The following is an 18,985-nucleotide window of genomic DNA, read 5'->3' on the forward strand; positions in this document are numbered from 1 at the left end:
ATCAGAAAAACAAAAATAAAACCACAATTAAATACTACTTTATACTTACATGATTGACAAAAATAAGAAAGTCAGAAAATACCAAGTGTTGGTGGAGAAATGACAACCCTCACACTTTTCTTGTTGGACTGTCAACTGGCTATATTAGGGATCAGTCTGGCAGTATTCAGTGTAATAGTATGTAAATTTACTCTATGATCAAGCAATTCTATGCACGTATATCCAGAAACATTCTTGCACAGGCACGCAAGAGGACATGCAAGAGAATATTCATTGCATCCTTGTTTGTGTTTGCTAACAGTTCAAAGGAATCACCTGCCTGTCACTTAAGACTGAGCCAGGAAAGGACTTATACAGCAAACAGTCTGAAGAAATGAGCTGGATTTACAGTTAGCAGCAGGATGGATAATCCCAGAAACATATTGTTAAGTGAAAAAAAGTTAGAAAAAGCATTAAATTTATTTCCCAATATTTTTCATGAAAATGAAACACGCAAACACAAAGTAACACTAATTTTCAAGGATAGCTGTATGTCCAAATAAATTATGGAAGCTGGATTAGAAGGATGCATATTATAGTCCTTAGAGTAGGCAACTCTGGGGACACAGGAATGGAAAAAAGAATGGCAGATGAAGGGAAAAGTAATCCTACAAACAACACTACACAGGATCTTTGCACAAGCTGATGGTGCTAGTTCTCCATGGACTGAGAAGTAGGATGAACTTAAATCTGTGATCCTAAAGTCCATAAAAAGAAATAATTCTTCCTAAAACTGCTGGGATGAGCTGTTTTTTAATACCTTTATCCCTCCTCTTTTTTGATTTTGTCCCTCCTCTTTTCCCCCATAAAGGGTTGCTGGCTCCCCGCCAGGTCTCTGCAGACTCCGGGGGCGTGGACGACATTGTGGTGGCCTGGCAGCCTCCCAGGAAAGCTCCCTCTACTGTTCAGGAGTACGTGGTGGAATGGAGGGAGCTCCGTGAAGGAGGGGACACTCAGCCCCCTCTAAATTGGCTGCGGAGTCCCCCCTACAACATGTCTGCTCTGATTTCAGGTACCTAATTTTTCACCTTCCTTCTGGAGGGTTACTAAGTTCATATGCATTTGGAAAAACGGTAGGAAAGAGTCCAGAATATGCCTTCAATTACAGGTGGCTGCCTGATAAAGGGGCAGCGATAACCTAGAGTCCATCCTGACAACACCTCGGAATATGCCACAGCAGCCATAGACCATCTGGTCAGTGCGAGAGGCCCTTTATCTTTGGGAGTTCATTTAATTCACAGTACAACCATGTGCTGTTAGAATCTTTGTGCTCTTTGTACAGAAGAGGAAACCAGGATATCTTTCATTCACAATTCTGCTGCTGATTATTTGGGTCATAATAAATCCAAAATTATCTATATGCTAATTTGTGTCTATAGTCTTCAGGTTCCTAATTTGTCAGTGGTTATAATCAAGTGAGAGAACACATCTGAAAATATATTAAAATGATTAGACAGGACTCAATGTCTATTTTTTTTTTTTTTTTTTTTAGCTAAAACTACTGGAATAGGAAGTTAATGTCGTTTTTAAGTATGAGGCAGCATAGTGGTTAAAAGTTCTGGTTCTGCAACCAGACTACCTGGGTTTGAGTCTCAGTGTGATCTAGGGAAAATTAAATTCTCTGTGCCTCAGTTTCTTCATCTAAAAAATGGGGATAATATTACCTACCTTATTGGGTTATTGCGAGAACTAACTGGATTACTAAATGGAAAACTTTTTGAATAATGCCTTACACATTTTAAGTGCTCAATAATTTAGCTATCATCATTATTATTATTAAATGTGATAGAGCTAAGATTTTAATAGATTTTCAAGCTCTAAATCTTATAATATTTCCGTACACCATAACAATCATTACACCTGTCTAGGAGGATATACACACCCTAAGTTGACAAGATTTATACAAAATGAAATAACAGAGCACACTGCATGATAATACCTGAGTCCATCCTTAACTGTGTACTTCTTTTATAGTCTGGCTGCTTGGACTCCTAGTAGGTTAAGTGGTAATCACTACCCTTAAAGAGAATGCTACTTAGATAACCCAACAAGCATTCAGAGGAAGGTTAGCAAGTCATTGAGAGTCTAGAACTTTTAATATGGAAACCATTTAACCTAGGGAAGAGAATTGTAGATGGGGTGAGGGTGGGGTACCTTGATGGCTGTCATTGGTTTTTATGTGTACATACAAAAGGGTATGGTTCCTTTGTTGCTCTAGATAGCAAAACAAAAGTCCTGCATGGAAATTATAAGAAGGCAGATTACAGCTCAATTTTGGGAAAGAATTTTCCTATCTTGGATGGTCTCTAATAGGACAATTAGAAACCAGCATTTTCCCTATCCCTAGAGTTTTTGTAATAGAACCAATTTGCCTTCAGGGCTATTGTGTCCATCAAATCAGAAGAAAGAGTGGATTAAAAAAATAGCATTTACCGAACTTTAAACAGCTATGAAATTGTAAATGTTGTAAGCTGTATCAGGATTTACCCCTGTGGGAGAGTTTGAACTATATGGTCTCTACAGTTCCTTCCTTCTAGAAATTCTATAAGTTTATACAAATCCTTTAAAATAGATGGCAAGAAAGAATGTTTTCTATAGTCAGTAAAATAAAATGTTTTCATTCACTGGAGAAATATTCATTTGAATAAAATCAACATACTAATGATATCTTTATTAATTAAAGTTGTTCTGCTTGGAACCACTTGGTTAGCTATTTATGTTGATGTTGCAGTCTGGTTATACACACTTAAAAATTAAGTAATTCATACTTATGATAAATTCAAAATTGCCTTCCCCAGTCAGTAAGATCACTCATTGTCATTGGATCCTTGCCAGCCTTTCCCCAGCGTCTGGCTGGGGCAGAGGTGAGTGTATTGGAGTAGGCCGGATATAGCCCACCTCCTGGCTAATGTGTTGGCGGAGCCTAGGCTCGAGACCAGTCCTGTCCTGTTTGGGTGAAAACACTTCTGACCATATAGAGCCACTCCTTTTACAAATAAGTAACATCATGGTGTCTAGAACACTTTCCCTGATGCCTAGACTAACAAGGGCTCCTCTTCTGCATGCTACCATCTCACTGCCTCTAGGATTACTCCTTATTACTGATCGCTTAATGTTTGCCTTCTCCCACACTTGAGAGGTGAAATTAGCTTTCTGCAGAAAAACTACCTAAGGGATGGTTGATAAACGTGGAGACAGGGATGCCCAAGAATTAGCCAGTAAAACAGGAGACTTCAGGTCAGAACCAGGAAACAGGTTCCCTAAGAAGGCTTTGCTCTGGGTGGGAAGGGAAATGTCAGCTGAGGTATGGGGCCACTTTGTCTTCCCCTCTGCATTCACAAGAAGAAACCCACAGCTTCTGATGTAGCAGTTCCCAAGGCTCTGCCCTGAATTCACATTTTGCATGGCAGAATGCAATGGAACTATTTGCCTAATGTGCTCACCTGCAACTCCCACGCCTCCCGTGGCACAGTGGTTGGTCGGCCCCTCCCGAGCTTCAGGACAGAACAGCCAGGCAGTGAGAGCCAAAAGCTACTCACAAGCCCCTCCCAAGTGAAGTACGATTTCATATTCCATGTTGCCCTTTAGGCTTCTGAGTCTCAATGCCACCTGTGAGGATGGATGACAGAACTAAGCTGTGTCCTTTCCTCTGTTTCACTTGGTTCATGAACTCAAATTGGAATTCACCCATGGTATGTGTTTTGATCTCGTCGTGGTCTCTTCTGACAGTACTGGTTGCACAACTGAGTTTTATGTGCTGCTTACTTGCTGGAATATTTAAGGGGCAATGGATTTTCATATAAAACACACACAATTTAGTAAATTATTCTCTGATGTAAAATCCTTCTTCCTGAAAAAAGAAAATGTTAAACCCTCATCAATTGTCAGTGTAGGGGTCCCTAGCTAGCCATCAGCAGAGCATTAAGCAGTATTAGAAAGAGTCCTAACTTTGGCGACCTGATACTATAGTTAACTAGTAGGGGTTATCTCTCTTTTTCCTTTAAATTTTAATTTGGAATTTAAAGATATATCATGAGCAGTATCCATGAGAGGGGTCTTTTCTTCACAGGCAGTAGAAATCTGAGATTCTTAGAAATAAGTTTTGTCAGGAAAGAGGGACTTGCCAATGAGTTTCATGACTGATGGAAAATTGCAAAGTATGGCACTTTAAAAGCTAGGAAGGAGCATTAATATTCCCAGGTACCTTCCAAATCTTCCAGGCTATGAAGCAACTAAGATCTTGCTGAAATACTAGAAGGGGAGGAGGAGAACTAGGAGTCAGATTGTACCCAGAGGGCCCTGGTTAGTCATGCCTGGGTGTGTCATCTGCCCCATCAGATCCTGATAAGCATCATGGAATCAGAAAGGTATTGCTGCAAAATTCCAGCCTCACTTTCTTATAAACAGCAAATGATTTATTTGTAGAAGTCAAAGTGTTTTTTTTGAAGGCAAGTTTTGTTTTGTGGTTTGTTTTTTTTCCCAAAAGCAGTCTATGTGCATGTGTTTGTGTGGTCATAATATTTAAATCCTTTTTGGAATTTGAGTAGGTTTTATCTCCTTCTTAATCATCATGACCTTGTTTGTTTATATGGAAAGAAACTCAGGTTGGTTGGTTGGTTGATCTCATCTGTGGAAGTTGGGAACAGTAACTTCCTGATGCCATATCATGGCAAATAGGATGCTGAAAATTTGTGACATAGGTCATCCCTTTACTCTCAGTTTGGACCGTGCTTGAACCATCTTCCAACTAAGAAAAGGCAATTGCTTGGTAGGAACAGTTAAGAAAAAAAGAAAGAAAAAAAAATGAAATAAATAAAATTATAAAGAAAAGGCAAGAAATACCTTGGAAACATCCATATCTGAGATTAAAATGGCTCCCTGTAGTGACTCACCAATGATGGCATGCCTGTTATAAGAACTTTTTCCTTGCAGAGAACATAAAACCCTACATCTGTTATGAAATCCGTGTGTATGCACTGTCAGGGGATCAAGGAGGATGCAGCTCCATCCTGGGTAACTCTAAACACAAGGGTGAGTCTTGGGACCTTTAGCAAAATTTTGCTTTAGTTTAATGATGTGGATTGGAAGAGTGACAGAAGCCTCCTGTGTTCTACTTTACAGCACCACTGAGTGGCCCCAACATTAACGCCATCACAAAGGAAAAGGGGAGCGTTTTAATTTCATGGAACAGCATTCCAGCCCAGGAGCAGATGGGCTGCATCCTCAATTACAGGATATACTGGAAAGAACGGGACTCTGATTCCAAACCTCAGCTCTGTGGTACGTGTGAGAACCCAGTGCAATGGGGCCTTCTTGTTTGGATGTCAGGAAAACACAAGCCGATGTATGTGTATAGCTGCACATACGTGCTGGCACCATGCCTGGCACTTAGTAAGTACCCAATAAATATTTGCGAAATTAATTGAATGAAGAAATATAAAAGACATCTAAACACACACATGAAGTATTGAGTATGTGTTATATGCCAAGCAAATTGCTAAGAATACAGAGATGAAGTAAATGTCAAGGTGCTTACTCCTGTGGAGAGGCAGCATTTCCGAAAGCAATAAAGGCACTTCAGTACTGTATAAACCCTAGAGGTTCACGAGGAATGCATTTGGACGACTTTTAAATCCCCACATTTGTAATTACCATCATAGCGTATTAGCTTCTTAAAATGGACAAAATATTACCCTAAAATCAAAGTCTGGAAAAAAAAAATAAAATAAAATAAAATGGACAAAATAAAATACAGTTTAAGTAACCCTTTATGACCCATAATTACTCTCTAACTGGAAAACGAAAGCAATTAAAATAAACTCTGGCTAGAGCATTGTCTCAAATGATTTCATGGATCGCTCATTTATGTAGCAACTCCAAGTCACTTGCCAGATTGGATGTTCCAATCTTTGATTTATTCAGAGCTTTTGTTTTTCTTGAACTTCTCTTCACTTTGTAAGCAGCTGGCCTTCTTTCAGGAGCACTTATCATAAATAAGGAACATTTTTATTCCTTTATGAGAGTTATTAAGTCCAAGAATAATATAACAAAGCCACCCTGAGATGTAGCTAGCAGAAAGCTGCCTGCAGGGGTAATTTTTACCCAGGAAGCTTTAAGAGTTGGCAATCTCTCCTCACCTTAGGAGATCTGCAGTATGACTTTAAAAGCTAGTTAGTTTTTTATTATATAAATAATACTTGCACATGGTAAAAACATTCAAATAGTTCAGAAAGATATAAAATGAAAATTTTCCCTTCCTTCACACTTAGGCTGTTAGCAATTCCTTGTGTGTTCTTCCAGGAAAAAAAATTTTTTTAAATGCATATATACAAGAATCTATTTGGGATCTTTTTCTATGATCTAAACCTTGCTGTTACCTCTCAACAACACCTAGTGGAGAGCTTTCCACATAAGTCCATGTGAATTTGCCTCATTCTTGTTTATTAGCTCTATAGTATTCCATTATAAGGCCCAATGATCATTTGTTTAATCCACCATTGATAAACAGAATGTATCACTGAACAGAACTGCTTCCCCCTGGGCCTGTCAGGGTAAGTTATTTCTGAAATGTACCCCAAGAGGTAAGGAATCAGTTGACCTTTTCTTGGACCATTTGAAACTCTTCATATGAAACTTGCCCCCCAAATAATTCTCCTTTTGGCAGAGTTTAAACTGAGATGCCTGTTTATAGCCAGAAAGATCAACGTGGTCAGTGGGTTCTTGAAGCTCCTCTCGTGGATGTTGAAGAAAATACCTACCTTACATTGCCACAAACCTGATGACTCTAAAGCCCACATGAGGATATTTTTTAAAGGAGTTAAAAGGCAAGAAAGAGCACAGATTTACAGTCCTGTTTTATGCTGGTTTAGATTAAATTTTGTTTAATTCGGTAAATGCTTGTTGATGAGTAGGACCGGTTCCCTATCTTCAGGGAGCTCACAGCTATGGATGGAGACAGAAGAGTACCCAAAAGTGACGTAACTGCTATGATCAAGGACTGCCAACTGCCCCTCACATTGGCAGCCAGGAATCATAGGCGAATTCACAAGGGCAGTTTCTAGAGAGTGGTAGGAGGTAGCAGGTAGATGAGGAGGGAGAAAGACGCCAGGAGAGAAAGCCCTCACAGTAGGGAAGAGGAGGCCCGTCTCACTGTGTTTTGGCACCACTGACCAGGCAGCAGTACTAAGGGCGCATGCAGAGTGCAGCAGGCGTGAATACATAGGGTGCTGGCGGGAGAGGTGAGGTGTAGAGCCGGGGTGGGGCCTGGGCATCTGCACCGTAGTGAATTCCATGGGTGGATCTGGTGCACGACCTCCCCTCCAGAAGCTTGGCTGTGTGGCCGTGTGCATGGATGGACCAGTGGCTGGCACGCTTCTCTACTGGAGGACATACCATACTTTGCTACGACCTGTTGTCTTTGCCAACAGACTCTAAGCACTGTGAGAGCAGAAGCCACGGCAATTGCTTGCCGTTGTCTCCCCTGCACTTAGAATGCAGCCAAGCACGTGGCAGGTGCTTATAAAAGCACATGGGTAAATACCGCCCTACCCTCCGTTAAACCCAAAATAGATCATTAGGTAAAAACTCCTTTCCAGTAGCAATGCAGTTTGCCTGGTACCACCCTTCCCACCTCCAGCCTCTCAGATGATTGGCAACAATCACATTTTCCTAAACTGGGTGTCTTTATCATTTTAACCGCTCTGAGTCTAAAGTTTCAGACCGCCAAGGATTGAATGGCCTCCTTTATCTCTGCCAGAGATCAGGGCCCAGAGGCAGCAGGACCAGTATTTCCTGCTGGACGTCTTGACTTCTTTCTCCTATTACACAACTCAGCCTATTTTGCCAACCAAACTGCTGACACCATCCTCCTCACTGCTTTGCCCATACAGGTTCTATTTTTGTACTTCAAATACACGCGTGTGCGTATAAACTTTATTGGCCCAGCAAACCATACAAATCCCTTCCCTCTGTTCCAACATCTCATTTCACTCCCAGAGTGAAGGATGCCCTCATTCAGTTGCACAGTCGACTCCCTGATGCTCGCTGATGTTTTGCTGCAGCAAGATGAGCAGAAGGCCTCTCTAAATTAATTTTTTAATCCCCTGCCTTAGGAAGAGGAAAAGGGCTTTTTGAGCTCAATTATATAGCTTAAGTCTGTGCAAGCAATTTCACCAGGCAGACTTCTTCACCAGAGTAGACTTGGGAATTTTCCACAAGGACTTTTCTCAACAAAATGTAAAATATAGAAATTGCTCTGATATCACAGCTACAAAATTATCTGCTCAGGCCTCAGCTGCTTTGCATGGAATGGAGGTTAATATTACAGGGCACCGTCTTGCTAACTACCCACAGTACTCTGGAATGGGATAGTATTAAGGGGTCCTCTTTTTTTTTTGTAGTTTGTAAGCTCTTTGAGGCAGATTCTGTGCCTTTGTATTGGCAATGCCTTGTCCAATGTAGGCACTCAATAAATATTTGTGACTTTTGAGATGAATTCAGCATGCAGGACATCATCTGACTTTCCCTGGAGTTGGTGGCCAGTATATATGATGTGCAGACACAACAAGCTGAGTTTGGTTTCCCCTTTGAATAATAGCACAGGTGAGGCCATCTCCATGAGCTGGCAGGTGCTGGCCTTGACTTTACAGTCCTCCCCAGCTTTGCAGAGGTCACTGCAAACCCACACCCAGCAGGTCACTGGAGGAGAAGATTGTCTATTTACTAACACAGCATCAGTGCATTGCTCAAAAAACAAAATCTTCCCTGCAGAGAAAACTGCAGGGGTGTTTCGAGCTTAAGGAACTGATAATCTAGGCTTACGCCTACCAAATAAGTCTAAGTACCATTGCTCTACTTTCTAATGATTTTATGTCAAATTGAAGCAGATCATCATATTAAGCCCTATAAGTCGGGGCCCAGAGCCTACTAAAAGAAAAGTGCAAAATCTTAACTCTAAAAAATCTTAAGCGAATGTCTCTTTCAACACTCGAATAACTTAGCTTTCTTAAAAATTCCATTACCTTGAAAACAATTTGTACGTCCCATTTTCTCCTCAAGAATTCCCCAATATACCTGATCAATACTGGAAACAAGATAGTCATAGGAAATAAAAGGAGTTACTATGGCTAAATAATTTCAAAATCAAGATGACAAAAATTCCTTCAAAAGATTTCACCACAGAAAAAACATTAATTTGATATGATATGAAGTGAATAATAACAGTGTCTAGGGCCTATTAAAGTATTAAGTGCTGAGGAAAATAGGACTATTTTCAAATAGCAAAATGCTTTTTTCTTTCAAATTAGATGAAGCATTAAATAGTAAAAATGATTCAGGCATACATAAAAAGCTATGAAAATAGTAACAATGAGTAAAAGCCCACATTCAATCATTTCCTTTAATACATGCCTTTCTTTCTTTATCATTTTTTTCAGAAATTCCCTATAGAGTCTCCCAAAATTCATATCCAATAAACAGCCTGCAGCCCAGGGTGACATATGTCCTGTGGATGACAGCTCTGACAGCTGCTGGTGAAAGCTCCCAAGGAAATGAGAGGGAATTTTGTCTGCAAGGTGAGAGACAACTTTGAAGCTGACATGTCTACGCTTGATTCTTACACAGGCACACGTTCCCACTACCACGGGCATGGAGATCATCATATGTTCTTTCATTTGCTAATTACTTTCTTGCTGTCACACTTTTGCACTTGCTCTTTCCTCTAACTGGAGTACCCTACCACCCCAGCATCTGCTTAGAGACAGTGTCTACTCATGTTTCACAATTTAACAAAAATATCTCCTCTTACAGGAAGCCTTCCCAAATGAACCTTTGTATTCCTTCCATGATGCACTACATTTGACCCTTACTCAAAACTCTGAATCTAGGCTGGGCATGGTGGCTTGTGCCTATAATCCAAGTACTTTGTGAGGCCAAGGTGGGAGGATCTCTTAAGTATAGGAGTTCAAGACCAGTCTGAGCAAGAGCGAGACCCCATCTCTACAAAAAAATAGAAAAATTAGCCAGGCATGGTAGCATGTGCCTGTAGCCCCAGCTACTTAGGAGGCTGAGGCAGGAGAATTGCTTGAGTCCAGGAGTTGGAGGTTGCAGTGAGCTATGATGATGCCACGGCACTCCAGCCCACGTGACAGAGTGAGACCCTGTCTCAAAACAAAAAAACAGTCTGAGCGCAGTGGCTCACGCCTGTAATCCTAGCACTCTGGGAGGCCGAGGCGGGAGGATCACTCAAGGTCAGGAGTTCAAAACCAGCCTGAACAAGAGTGAGACCCCGTCTCTACTAAAAATAGAAAGAAATTAATTGGACAACTAAAAATATATAGAAAAAATTAGCCGGGCATGGTGGCACATGCCTGTAGTCCAAGCTGCTCTAGAAGCTGAGGCAGCAGGATTGCTTGAGCCCAGGAGTTTGAGGTTGGTATAAGCTAGGCTGATGCCATGGCACTCACTCTAGCCCGGGCAACAGAATGAGACTCTGTATCAAAAAGAAAAAACAAACAAACAAACAAAAAACCCTCTGAATCCCAAGGCAGGGACTGATAATTGTTTCTCTCTATCTTTAAGGCCTTGAATGGTGCTCAGTACACAGTACTTGCTCACTAAATGTCTGTTCAATGAATGATGAGAATTACATCAATAATAGCAATAATAGCAATACCAGCTATTGCACACCAGGTAGTTTTATGCAACAGTTATTTTGTTAAACACTTTGCTGGGACTGCTGTAGCAAAGTACCACAAATGGAGTGGCTTAACCAACAGAAATTTTTTATCTCACAGTTCTAGGGTCTAGAAGTCCAAGATAAGGGTGTCAGCAGGGTTGGTTCCTTCTGGAAGCTATGAGAGATAATCTACTCCAGGCCTCTCTTCCAGCTTCTGGAAGTTTGCAGGCAGTCATTGATGTTCCTTGGCTTCTAGATCTCTGCCTCCATCCGACATTCATTGTGTGTCCAAATTTTCTCTTTTTAATAAGGACGCCAGTCACATTAGATTAGGGGCTCACCCTACTCCAGTATTACCTCATCTTAACTAATTATATCCACAATGACCCTATTTTCAAATGAGGTCACATTCTGAGGTATTGGGGTTTAGGACATCAGCATACGGATTTGGGGGCACACAATTCAATCGGTAACACATACTTTTGCTAATTTAACTTTCCAAAATTATATGGCCCATACTACCAGGCACTCAATATGAAATGAATAAAAGATGAGGGATGTTTATGCCTTTTTACAAGTGAAGGAACTAAGGTCCAGAAAGATTACCCAGGGTCATGGAGGTGTTAAGTGGCAGAACTACAAATCAAACTCAGACCTGGTTTCTCAAATTAAGTTAAATTTGAGTTTATGAATAAGTGACCCAGCTAACGTGGGCTTCCCTTCACCAACTAAGTTATGCTGTTTTCTTCTGGCCATGTTCATTGGCATCCACTCTCAGTGTAAGACAAGCTGTTCTCATTCTGTGGCACGGAGCGTCCAGTTGATCACTCAGGACTTCGTTGTTCTGTGCCAGTGGGAAACTCCACTGGGAAAGTTGACAAGCCCTTTTCTCACCTCCCCAGCACGCCCATGAAACTTAACTTGTGAGCAATTAAGATGGATTAAGGACTCAGAAGCTTTCTCCTGGTGCTGCTCCAAACATGTTTCATCTGCCCAGGAAGGAAGGCAGATCCTGAAGAAATGTCAGATTCCCCTGACTGTATGGGGTAGAAAAAGGTTGCCTCCATGAATTCCTCCCGTCAACCCGGTTGATGCACCCCTCATGGGGCCTAGCAGGTTTCTGGCCTCTAATCCCTCCTGCTCACAGTCCCTTCCAGCCTGTCGTTCACTCAATCAGAAGAAGAATCTTTCTGCAAGCCCCAAATCCCTCAGATGCTGACATTCCATCTCTTGTCGTAACTCATCAGTAGTTTTCTAAGGGCCTTCAAGCCAGAATCGTAACTGCAGGATCCTCTTACCCATCTAGCATTATGCTTTGCCACACATCTTGGCGGACTGCCTGCAGCTGCCTGAAAGTACTGGCTGTTCCTTCTTTCCACAGCTGTGCAACATTCTCTTTGTCTGGTCTGGTCTTCCTTAACTTGTCCAGTTAGCTGGCTCCTATTCATCCTCCAACTCTAAACTTTTGACATCGTGCCTTTTGCAAAACCTTCCTCGGCTACTCCTGAGGCGGCTTCCCATGCTGTTCTCTGCGACACTGACTGTGAGCGTGGGACATGCCCCTGATTTCATACATAACCCATGGCATTGTGGTTTATTGCTCACATGTTCACATATCTGTCTCCTAGACTACACTCATGAGTTCTTTAGACAACAGAGCCTAAGTCTTAGTCGTCTTTGTATCCCAGCTCCTAATAGAACCTGCTACATGGTCAGCACTCAGTAAATGTTGGGTGAATTAATGAATAATTGCAACAGGCAGTGAAATGCTGTAGTTCTTTTCATGGGAAGGAATAGACACAATTTCAAAGACCCTAGCTTCAAATTAATAGCTATATATTCAAGAAGGTATATTCAGATACATTGCCCTATGCTTTATTTATTTTATTTTATTTATTTATTTAGAGACAGAGTCTCACTCTGTTGCTCTGGCTAGAGTGCAATGGCATCAGCCTAGCTCACGGCAACCTCAAACTTCTGGGCTTAAGCGATCCTCTTGCCTCAGCCTCCCGAGTAGCTGGAACTATAGGCATGGACCACCATGCCTGGCTAATTTTTTCTATATATTTTTAGTTGGCCAATTAATTTCTTTCTATTTTTGGTAGAGACAGGGTCTCGCTCTTGCTCAGGCTAGTTTCAAACTCCTGACCTTGAGTGATCCTCCTGCTTCAGCCTCCCGGAGTGCTAGGATTAATGCATGAGCCACCACGCCCGGCCTGCCCTATGCTTTAAATAAATTATCTTTAATCTTCAAAACAACCTGCAAGGTAGACGTCATCATTCACATGTTATTGATAAGAAACAGAGGTCCACAGATCATATATCTGTTAGTGATATAGCTGGGACTAGAACTCAGGGCTCCCAGTCACCAGTGTGTTTTATATTCCATACCTCCTTTCTTCTGCCCCAGTAAGAGGCAGGGCAGGAGGTCTTCTCAGAATCACAGAATCAGTCCCCTTAGGGCCCCTGGTCCCTCACTGAATGGACAAAAACGCATTGGCCTTGTTCCTGAGCCCCGCTGCCCAGGAACTGTGGGTGGACCCAGAGCGTTCACACAACAGTCAATGTACTGAAATGTTCCCTGAAGATAACTGAGTCACAAGATTTACTAACTTTTCAGGTAAAGCCAATTGGAAGGTGTTTGTGGCACCGAGCATTTGCATTGCTATCATCATGGTGGGCATTTTCTCAATGCGTTACTTCCGGCAAAAGTGAGTTGGTTACACCTTTCAGTTTGGTAAATGTATCATTTTTTTTTTTTTTTAATGATAATAGCTGTGGCTGCTATGGGTCAGAGAAATGGATGCTCTCATACATTGCTGGTGGCAGACTAAACTTATTCAACCTTATTAGGTGACAGTGTCAAATTTTTTAAAATATACATCTTAACCTAATAATTCCTAACTAGAAACTTATTCTAAGTATGTCATAGATGTCTGCAGATACTCAGGGTTGAAAATATGTTCACTGAAATACTGTTCACAAAAGAAAAATGTTTGAAACAGCTTAAAATGCCCAATGATAAGGAATTAACTAAATCAAAATATATCTCATACTATATTATGCATCCATTAAAGATGTGTAGAAAATTAAATGTTATGATATTTGCTATATTATATTTAAAAAGCAGGTTACAGAACAATATATACTTTCATTTCATAAAAATAGTGCATACACATATATATATGCAAGCTTTATCAGCATTACATTTGGTGATATTCATGTAAAAGGTAAAATTAATATGACTTAAACTAGCTAATAGTTTCTCACTCAGGTAAAGGGCTGGTGTAGTAGCTCTGTAGTCATCAGGAACCTGGGCTCCTTCTATTTTTCTGCTACACTGTCCCGACATTAGCTTCCATCCTCAAGTTCACCAACGGCTGCAGGAGCTGTTGCCATCATGCCTACATTCTATCACTACAGGAAGAAAGAAGAAAGGTGTGCACACTTCCCTTTTGAGGAGCCATCAATAAGTCACACGTGACACCTTTGGTAACATCACGCTGGTCAGAAATTGCTGAAGTAAGGGAGGCTTAAAATTGTGGTCTTTTAGCCAAGTTCATTGTCATCCCAGTAAATCAGGGTCCTCTTCCTAAGAAAGAGGGGAAAATGGATATTAGATGGCAGTTACTTCTGTGCCCCAAGGATATATACCACAATATTAATAGTGTTTATATCCACAGATAGAATCATAGGTGATTTTAGGTTTTTTAAAACTATTATTTCCTAAAATTTTCTTACTAAACTTATATTATGTTGTAAAGAAAAAAAATTTAATGAGTTATTCAATACAAAGCTTTCGTCACATGCTGTGCAAAGAAATAGAAAAGATTAAAATAAAATTAGCTCAAAGTCATTCTACTAGCCATTGAACTTGTCTAGCAGCCTTTACATTTATTGAAGATCCAGTGTGTGACAGATACTTCAAAGCAAAGCCCACTTTCTAGGTAGACTTTGAAAAAGCTTAATTCAAAAAGAGTCAACTAGGATCACATGCATCCTCTTCATGGACACAGTGAGGATCAATTAGGGGGAGGGCTAAGCTGCTGTTTTTTTTTTTTTTTTTTAAAAAAGGACCCATTTCAGTTCTGTGATGTTCCATAAAAAAAAAAAAAAAAAAAAAAGGACCCAAAATACAGTGGCTTAAATGAAATAGTTGGTTTCTCTCCTGTGTAATAGTACTGAGGGTGGCATCCAGGTTAGTGGGTAGTTCCGCTCCACATAGTCACCTGGAAACCCGGTTTTCTTCCATCTTCTTGGCCTGCCATCCCTGCGACAACGCCCTCGTCCATGGCATCTGTGCTAAATCAGACACCTCGCTCACATGTCCCTGGAGAAGAGCTAGTCACATGGCCGCATCTCTTCAGAATGTTAGACAAGTTGTAGAAGCACACTTTTCTGATAAAACATCAAAGCTTACCAAAGCCAAGTCATTAAAAATGTTTCATATTGGTCTTGGACTTCCAAATCATAGTCAAAATATTTAAGTGACATACATTTATAAGAAACATTTTTAGGGATTTTTTTTCCCTTTACATCATAAAAGACCTGTATTTCCTCTGATCACCAAATACAACCACTGTTAATAGTTCAGATATTTCTCTATGATATTTTTTCTTGACATTTCTTTTAACTTTTAGCTTAATAATTTAGCTTTCATTATGAACTATTTGTAAATATTCTAATTAGTGAAATACTAAGAGTAGGGACCATGTCTTCTTGTTTGCTGTTTTTTCCCCAGCGCGTAGCATTGTGCTGGTCACATATTAGTGGGTCAATTAATATTTGTTGAATACATGGCTGGATAGTGACAGATTGCTAAACATTATGCTGAGCAAATGTTCCATGGTTTATTTAGCAAAGCCCAAGTGGCTGCATCTTAACTCTTTATCACCAAACTTCACAGAAAACTACTCCAGGCCAGCCGCGGGGACTCACACCTATAATCCTAGCACTCTGGGAGACTGAGGCATGCAGATCATTTGAGCTCATGAGTTTGAGATTAGCCTGAGCAAGAACGAGACCCCGTCTACTAAAAATAGAAAGAAATTAGCTGGACAACTAAAAATATATAGAAAAAATTAGCTGGGCATGGTAGCCTACAAGGCCCAGCTACTTGGGAGGCTGAGGCAGGAGAATGGCTTGGGCCCCGGAGTTTGAGGTTGCTGTGAGCTAGGCTGATGCCACGGCAAAAGAGTGAGACTCTGTCTCAATATATATCAGCATCCAGAAGTAAAAAGAAGAATAAAAGAAAGAAAGAAAACTACTCCAGGCTTGAATGATGCATCATCTTTGCTTTCAGTGTTTATATTTTACTTATTTGCATATAAAAACAGCCCCTCACTGAAATCATTGTACCAAGAATTTGTGCTGCCACAATGTTGTGTGCATGCTTAACTGAATGTCACTCTTTTCTTTATCTACAGGGTGTTTGTTCTCCTTTCGGCCCTCAGGCCTCAGTGGTGTAGCAAAGAAATTCCAGACCCAGCAAATAGCACTTGGGCCAAGAAATATCCCTTTGTGGAGGTAAGGGACAATGCCTTTGTGTCAGCTGAGGGGCTTCTAGTGGCCCCATCTAAGTTCTTTACTGCAGTTAGGAGGAAGTCTGGGTGCCGAGGTCCTCGGGTGAGCGGAAGGCGTGCGTGCTGAGTTACACTGAGCCATCACGCTCACTTTCTTCCTGGACTCAAGAGCAACCGATGCACAGGAATCTTCTGAAGCTTGTAACCGAACGACTAAAAGGCCCATAGCTTTTTATTCCTCAGTATGCCTTCCATTCTCTTCCTCACCTCACCTTACTTCAAAAGGAATAACAAAGCAAGTATTTTTTGCCATTTGCTGAGCATTAGCCTGAGCATTGACTCATCCAAAATTCAAGAGAATTGAAGCTTTTGACTTTCCTGTCTGAGCACAGAACAGATAAATAGAACCCACACTGTCTTGGTTTGAGCAGGAAGCCAGTACGTCATTCCATTGTGCAAAGAAAAGGTTTTAAAGAAGGAAAGGTTGCTCAGCTGACAGATGAGAGCCCTGAGAGTAGAGGAAGTGAAGGGAGCTGCTGCTCCCCAGGAAAAGGAGGCGAGAACTGCTCACAGTGGGTAGGATGGGCCCTCCCTGGTGGGGGGTCTGGAGGTGATGGCATCTGAATCTGGAGCAAGACTATCTCTAAGGGGAGAGCAGAGGAGGGAAGGCGTGCCAGTATTCCTCCCATCGCCTGGGGCTCTCCCAGGCCTTATGTCCCTTCTCCTCCAAGCTTCTTCTCTTCAGCTACCCAGCGTGTGCCGCCATCCACACCCTTCCTTGGATTAAAGCCAGTGGTCCCGGCCTCTGCTCAGGGAAAGAGCCGATCCCAGCCTCGCCTGCCTTGGGAATTTAAGTCACTACAGTTTAGTGCCTCTGGAATCAGGACTGGAGGCCACCCCTGCCTCTGCCACTAAGTATGTGTGTGACTCTTGGACCACTGGCCCAACTATCAGAGTCCTAGTTTCATCCTCTGTAAAACAGGGATTGACAGTGCTTCCCTTATATACTGTTGTGAGGATGAAATAAATGCCACATAAAGCATGTGGGCCAAGTAAGACAAAGATCATTCACTTTCTTCCAGAAAGACCCATACTTTAAGTCTCCTCTGAGACTGTTAAGTTACAATAGCAAGAATAGTGATAATAACAGCAGTATGTGCATATATATTAATATATAACATATTATATATTTTATGTTTTCTATTATATATCATATAATATACAATTATAGAATATGTTATATAGTCATTATATTTTATATATATTACTTTATATGTACCAGGCACTTACAAAACCATTTTCATACATTAACATTTAATCCATGCAACAGCTTTATGTGGTTGTACTATTATTATCATCCTCATTTTTCAGATGAGGAAACTGAGGCACAGGAGACTAAGTAACTTGCCCAACATTAGTCAGCAGCTACCAAATGGTCGGTCCCGGATTCCTGTCCAAGCAGGATGTGCTGTCCAGCCTCGTGCTATACATTCTAAAAGATCTTTAAGCACAGGGTGAGGGGAGCGTCTCCAGCAATCTACACCTCTGAGCTGAACAGACTCAGACTAGCAGAGGTGTTCGCCCACCAGGCCCTCACATGGTGGCAATATTGTGCTGATCTATGGGAACACACTCGACGAACCGTGAGGCCTTATAAGGATGCCCCTGCTACCATTAGAGGGGATTCGAGTGCCAGGTGTGAACCAGCTGAGCTTTCAGGTGTCTTCCAATGCTGAGATTCCACAGCCTCATGTCTTAAAAGCTTGAAATAGCACCACAAAGGCAGCTCTGGGTCATTCACAGACACCTGGGTTACAAGCTGGTAGCTTTGGCATCATTGGCTCTGTCTGCCTCTGCTTAGGGGTTGCAGAGGCAGACAGAGCCACGGAAGGGGCTGTAAAAAGCTCAAGGGCGATGCTGAGAAAGATGCACAAAGGGTTAGAAAGAGCAAGACAGGAAGGAGGTAACGGAAATTGGCATATGCCCAAGGTTACATAGCGTAAGTGTGTTCACTGCGGCATTATAAACAGAAGCAAAGCCTGGGGCATGATGTGAAGGTCCGCTTGGAGGGCAGGTTAAACATTTTGGATACATCCATACAACAAGATCTGATGCAACGACTGAAAAACGAATGAGATAGATCTGTTTGTGCCTGAATAACTCTAAGGTATTTAAAAGTTAAAAAGGTAAAGTTTATGATTGTCTAAAGGTAAGTCTCATTTTGTATAAAAAGGAAGAAAATTTTATACATGTCCATACCTCTGCAGCATGTGCACAGGATGTTTCTGGAAGCCTTCCACGATATATATGAAACTGTTATAAAACCCCCTGTGGGGAGGGGGTTGGGATTATGAGGGTCATTTAATTTTTATTATATATTCCCTTTGAACTTTTAAAATTTCTAAAGAAAGCTATTTGCATATATGTGTATATATATTTTTTTTTGCAAAAATAACCAATGGATTAGAAAATTTTAAAAATTAAGTAGCTTAAATAGGGCCTCCTTTGAGGTAGCCTCAGAGGCTTAACCCTTGAAGTGGGCAGACTGTTTTTAGAGACCCAAACTGCTCTCCTGGTGCCAGGCTGAGGCAGACAACAGAAACACAATCATCTCCCCTTCCACTTCGGCTAATGTGCTTTGCACTCTCAGGCCTTGCACCCCCTACCATTTCTTGAGTTGTGGCTAGAAAAACACGTGCCCTAAAGCTCTGTAGGAAAGGCCGAGTCATGAAGGGATCACTGGAATGTT

The 18,985-nt window shown here is 41.3% G+C and overlaps 1 protein-coding gene across 3 annotated transcripts in view; it reads left to right on the forward strand.

The window, feature by feature from the left end:
* IL12RB2 (interleukin 12 receptor subunit beta 2) overlaps positions 1–18,985 on the forward strand; it is an 87,508-nt gene that overhangs the window by 61,333 nt on the left and 7,190 nt on the right. For 2 of the 3 annotated variants that reach the window (XM_075999230.1, XM_012767234.3), the window contains exons 9-14: positions 851–1,051; positions 4,972–5,070; positions 5,161–5,319; positions 9,474–9,611; positions 13,335–13,425; positions 16,141–16,240. In XM_075999230.1, coding sequence (XP_075855345.1) covers positions 851–1,051; positions 4,972–5,070; positions 5,161–5,319; positions 9,474–9,611; positions 13,335–13,425; positions 16,141–16,240 — 788 coding nt within the window. The remainder of the gene's footprint in view (positions 1–850; positions 1,052–4,971; positions 5,071–5,160; positions 5,320–9,473; positions 9,612–13,334; positions 13,426–16,140; positions 16,241–18,985) is intronic. The other variant, XM_012767235.3, reaches the window with a different exon arrangement.

Source organism: Microcebus murinus, chromosome 2, assembly GCF_040939455.1.
Source record: "Microcebus murinus isolate Inina chromosome 2, M.murinus_Inina_mat1.0, whole genome shotgun sequence".
Classification (NCBI taxonomy): Eukaryota; Metazoa; Chordata; class Mammalia; order Primates; family Cheirogaleidae; genus Microcebus; species Microcebus murinus.